This window comes from Gavialis gangeticus, unplaced genomic scaffold (assembly GCF_001723915.1).
Source record: "Gavialis gangeticus isolate Ggan-Ray unplaced genomic scaffold, GavGan_comp1, whole genome shotgun sequence".
NCBI classification, from domain to species: domain Eukaryota; kingdom Metazoa; phylum Chordata; order Crocodylia; family Gavialidae; genus Gavialis; species Gavialis gangeticus.
The window spans coordinates 6,894,806-6,898,688 of record NW_017729016.1 but is presented as its reverse complement, the minus strand read 5'-3'; the positions used below and the strand labels follow the sequence as shown (position 1 = coordinate 6,898,688).

General features: G+C 57.6%; 1 protein-coding gene across 1 annotated transcript in view; it reads right to left on the bottom strand.

The window, feature by feature from the left end:
* The window catches only part of GGA2 (golgi associated, gamma adaptin ear containing, ARF binding protein 2), a 23,457-nt gene extending 20,298 nt beyond the window's left edge, over positions 1-3,159 (bottom strand). The window contains exons 1-3 of the mRNA XM_019512797.1: positions 3,048-3,159; positions 2,200-2,275; positions 884-982 (exon numbers count right to left, since the gene is read on the bottom strand). Of these exons, the coding sequence (XP_019368342.1) occupies positions 884-982; positions 2,200-2,275; positions 3,048-3,139 (267 nt within the window). The 5' untranslated portion in view covers positions 3,140-3,159. The remainder of the gene's footprint in view (positions 1-883; positions 983-2,199; positions 2,276-3,047) is intronic.
* Between the last annotated feature and the right edge of the window lie 724 nt (positions 3,160-3,883).

The window sequence follows — 3,883 nt, the reverse complement described above, 5'->3', positions numbered from 1 at the left end:
AGATCTAGGAGTGGAAGAGACTGAGCACGGAGCAAAAAGAGAAGCAAAAGGGGGGGGGGGGTAGCGTATCCTTCAGGGCTCACTCCCACTCTTCCTACTCTCCTAGAGGCTCTTTCATGATAATGAATCTTTTACAGCCCCCTCCAGCTCCTTGTCCTTCCCCAGGTACTGGTGTGAATTCAGAGGCTCTTGTCTGGGCTTCGGGGGTGTTCCCAGAAAGCTGGCAGCCAAGATCCCAGCATTATGAAGTACAAGCTGGATAGAAACAAGAAGAGTCTCCAGCATTCTAGGGGCCCCAACATGTCCCAGCGGAGCTGTGAGTAGGGAAGAAGAAAGATCCAGAGACACCAGGCAAGCAGGAAGAGGCAGAATACAACCCACCATGGGTACATCTGCAGAGCGAAGGCAGCACCCCCCACTGGGATTTGCATGAGCGAGCTCCAGACCCTGAAGCATGAGAGCTGTGTTTGCACAGGCCTGCTGAGAGTAAGTCCTCCTAGGTATGAACAGGGGACTGCTTCTGATTACATCAGCTCCAGATGCTACTAGTCCAGGCAGTGCTACCGCATGCTGTGAATACCTGGTGTTTAGTGACACTTCCTGCAAGGGGCTCTGGCCCGAGAGCCGGATGCTTTCCCCACACTGGACACCTCACATAGGCTCACTCAGCAGCTCAGAGGGGTTGCACTGCTTCCTCAGCTCTGACTCCCCTTCGATCTCCAAAGTGACATCGCAGTGATCCCACTCCCGGCACGTGCTGTCCCAGGGAGGCACTGCAGAACTGTCCTACTCGGTGCCCACGTGCAATCAGCACGAACGTCGCCTTCCTATGTGAATTCTAGAGGACGCTCGGCTAGCTGGGTTGAGGCTGTGGTTCACCTACCTTTGGGGACAGCACTTTGATCAGCTCATTCAGGAATCGGAATTTAGCCACTTCGCTGTGAAACCTTTCCCCGCAGTTGTTCACACACGTCTCCAGCACCTGCAGAGAAATTAATTAAGCCACACCACCAGCAGCAAAGCCCCGCGCCCGTGCAAAGCTGACCAGACGTTCCTCCAGGCTGGGCCAGCAGGACACATTTCTAGGAACCTATCGGCAACCCAGACACATGTAAAAGTTACTCAAGTTGTTACTGATGGGCTACGTGTGTAATTTTTACCGCAGTCATTCATTCATTTTCACCCTTTTAAAAGCAGTGACCATGAGCGAACAGACAGCACTAGAGAGAGGAAAACTCAGCCGGGGGGGTGCCAGAACACGGCAGACCATGACTGTCGCTTACAAACCCCAGACCCGTCCCCGCAGTGACAGAGCAGCAAAGCAAGGTGATATGAACTGGCTCCTCCCCTCCAGGAAACAGTCACGGGCACAGCAGGCTGTGGTGAAGCCAGCAAGCTCCACTCCAGGGGTGCCCATGGCTTTGTCTACACTAGGTGCCAGGCATCCCAACAGACGGAGAAGCCACCACAGTATATTCACATCCACATGCTTGTACTACAGCACTCGTCAGCAGAGCATTCCTGGAGACGGCAGCAGCAGACAGTACAGGTGTGTCTACACAGGCCTTCTGCCAGCTACCGGGGGTCGGCAGACCCCTTCTTGTACTCAGGAAGGCCACGGAGCAGCCTTGAAGCCGACGGCCTCACAGGTCCAAATTCTACTGGGGGGACTATGTGGGCAGAGCTGGCCTAGGGTCAGAGGAGCCCCGGGTGCAGCAGGCCAGGACCAGCAGAGCCGGTGCGCAGCGGGGACCGATCAGGCCATCCTATGGGGACTCCTGTCTGACATGAAGGGGAAGACGGGATCCTGGAGACCGCACGATGCTGTGAACGCATGAGAGAGCCTGACCCTGAAGCGGGAACATGGAGCTGGAGTTTACAGAAGCACAGGACTCATGGGAGGGGGTTTCAGATAGGGAGACAGGGCCTGGCAGAGCGGTGGGCTGGAAATGCAGAGCTCTCAGCTTGGGACTGAGCCGTCTGAGGGAGAGCTGCGTGGGAGGCTGGCACAGTGGTTACTCCCACAGAAACACTCCCCAAAGCTTCTCCGTTACAATCACACACGCCAGGAATGAGTGAATGGGGACAGTTCTTTTATTTTCCTTTTTTTTTTTTTAAAGTGCTAGACACAAAGTGTGCCCTGAAAAGGGCATTTCCAGCTCCCCTCTGCCCATGTGAGCATGGGGATAAAGCACTTACTGTTAAGGCATGAAGAGCTTCCATCTCCTGCGGCGACTGTATCTTATGGGCAAGCAGTCGTGGTGCAAGGGACGAGCTGGGGAGTAACAGAAACAAGTCAGGGTGTGCGTGGCCTCTCCCAAAAGCAAACGCTGCTGCTTCTACTGCGGAGAGAAGGGCAGCTACCAGGCTTCCCAGTGCGACCCTCCCTCTGGCTCAGTGCTGGGTTGGGGTCTACCCACTCAAGAGGTGAGGGAGGGAAGCAGGCAGGCAGCAGCTTCCCAGGTGGGAATGATTACAGTTCCTCATGGTCGTGCCTGCTGGAGAGCGCAGGCAGCACAGGGCCATCACCCTGGGAGGACCACGGCATGCTGTCTCCTGAGCTGCCAAAAGGCAGGCCCAGTGCTGGGGCCGCACACTGCACACGTCCAGCAGGATGACTGGTCATTAAGGAGCGGGACCTGCTGCCCCGAACGCATGCCTCTGCCCAGGAGAAGCCCAGGATCCTGCTTGATCAGCTCCTCCAGTGGGGACCGCAGCCCCTCAGGCCACACCAGGAACGAGGGGCACTCGTGTCTGTGCAGAACAGCCCCAAAGAAACCTGCACCCGCTTGCAAGGGGGTGCGAAGGACCAGAAGGCAGGGTCTCACCAAGCCGGGGGTGTGGCGGACGTGCCCCTGCAGCTGGTCCTGACCTGTTATCAGAGCAAGGCTGCCCCCTCCCATCACAGCGCCTGAGTCACTGCTCTGGGCCCTCCCGCTACAACAGGATGATTTGCAGATTACTTTTCCCCTCTGCAATGAGATAATCTCGGTGCCAGATGCAGCACAGAGCTCAAAGCGAATGCAGAGCTCTGCTGCCTCACTCACCCTTCCGGGTCGGCATTCACCTGGTCGCAGAACCGCTGGATGCATTCCCAGTTCTCCTCAGGGATGCTTGGGTCCGTGGCTTTATCTGGCATGGAAGAGAAGAGGGGCAAAGGCCACCTTGGTGTGAGGTGCGTGCAACAGTGGAGCTTCCAACACGCTCACCCCAGGGTCACACCTCCAGCCTCTGCACTCGCTCCCACCCTCAGGCACCTACTTCAAGACCTCACAAGAAACAGGTGGAGCTGGAAGACTCGGAGCAAATGGGAAAAACCCGGTTACTGTAATAGGTGTCCGGACAGGCAGGACCGAGCCTGCGCTCTTACCCACTCGGAGAGGGGCAGGAATTGTGGCAGGCTCGAAAGACTGGACTTCGACTGCAACAAGGGGAATGTAGGTTGGGTCCTAGGTGGTCATTTAGCACTGGGACAGAGGCCTTGGATTGTCCTTCATGGGAAGCATTTTAGCCCAGGTTCAGCAATCACTAGTCTGGGGTGATTTAGATGCTGCCTTGAGGCCCTTCCAGCCCTAACATCCCACGACTCTGTATCGAGAGGCTGCTTGTAGCAGACAACGCAGGAGCGGTTAAACTCTTCTGACGGCTCTGCTGTCCAGGGCCAGTCCGCACCGCCCCCGGCGATGCCGTGCTGATCCCCACCAGCTAGCTCCCGGTGCAGACGGGGCCTGGCCACAGCAGGCGTACCCCCAGGGGAGCGGAAGAGTTTTCTGCGGCCTTGTCCGGCCCCCTCGGCTCGCAGCACACAGGCCCGGCGCTGCGCCCCCGCAAAGCCCCGGTGCCGAGACGCCGGCCGCGGAGGCGGCCTGCGCGGGCCGAGGAA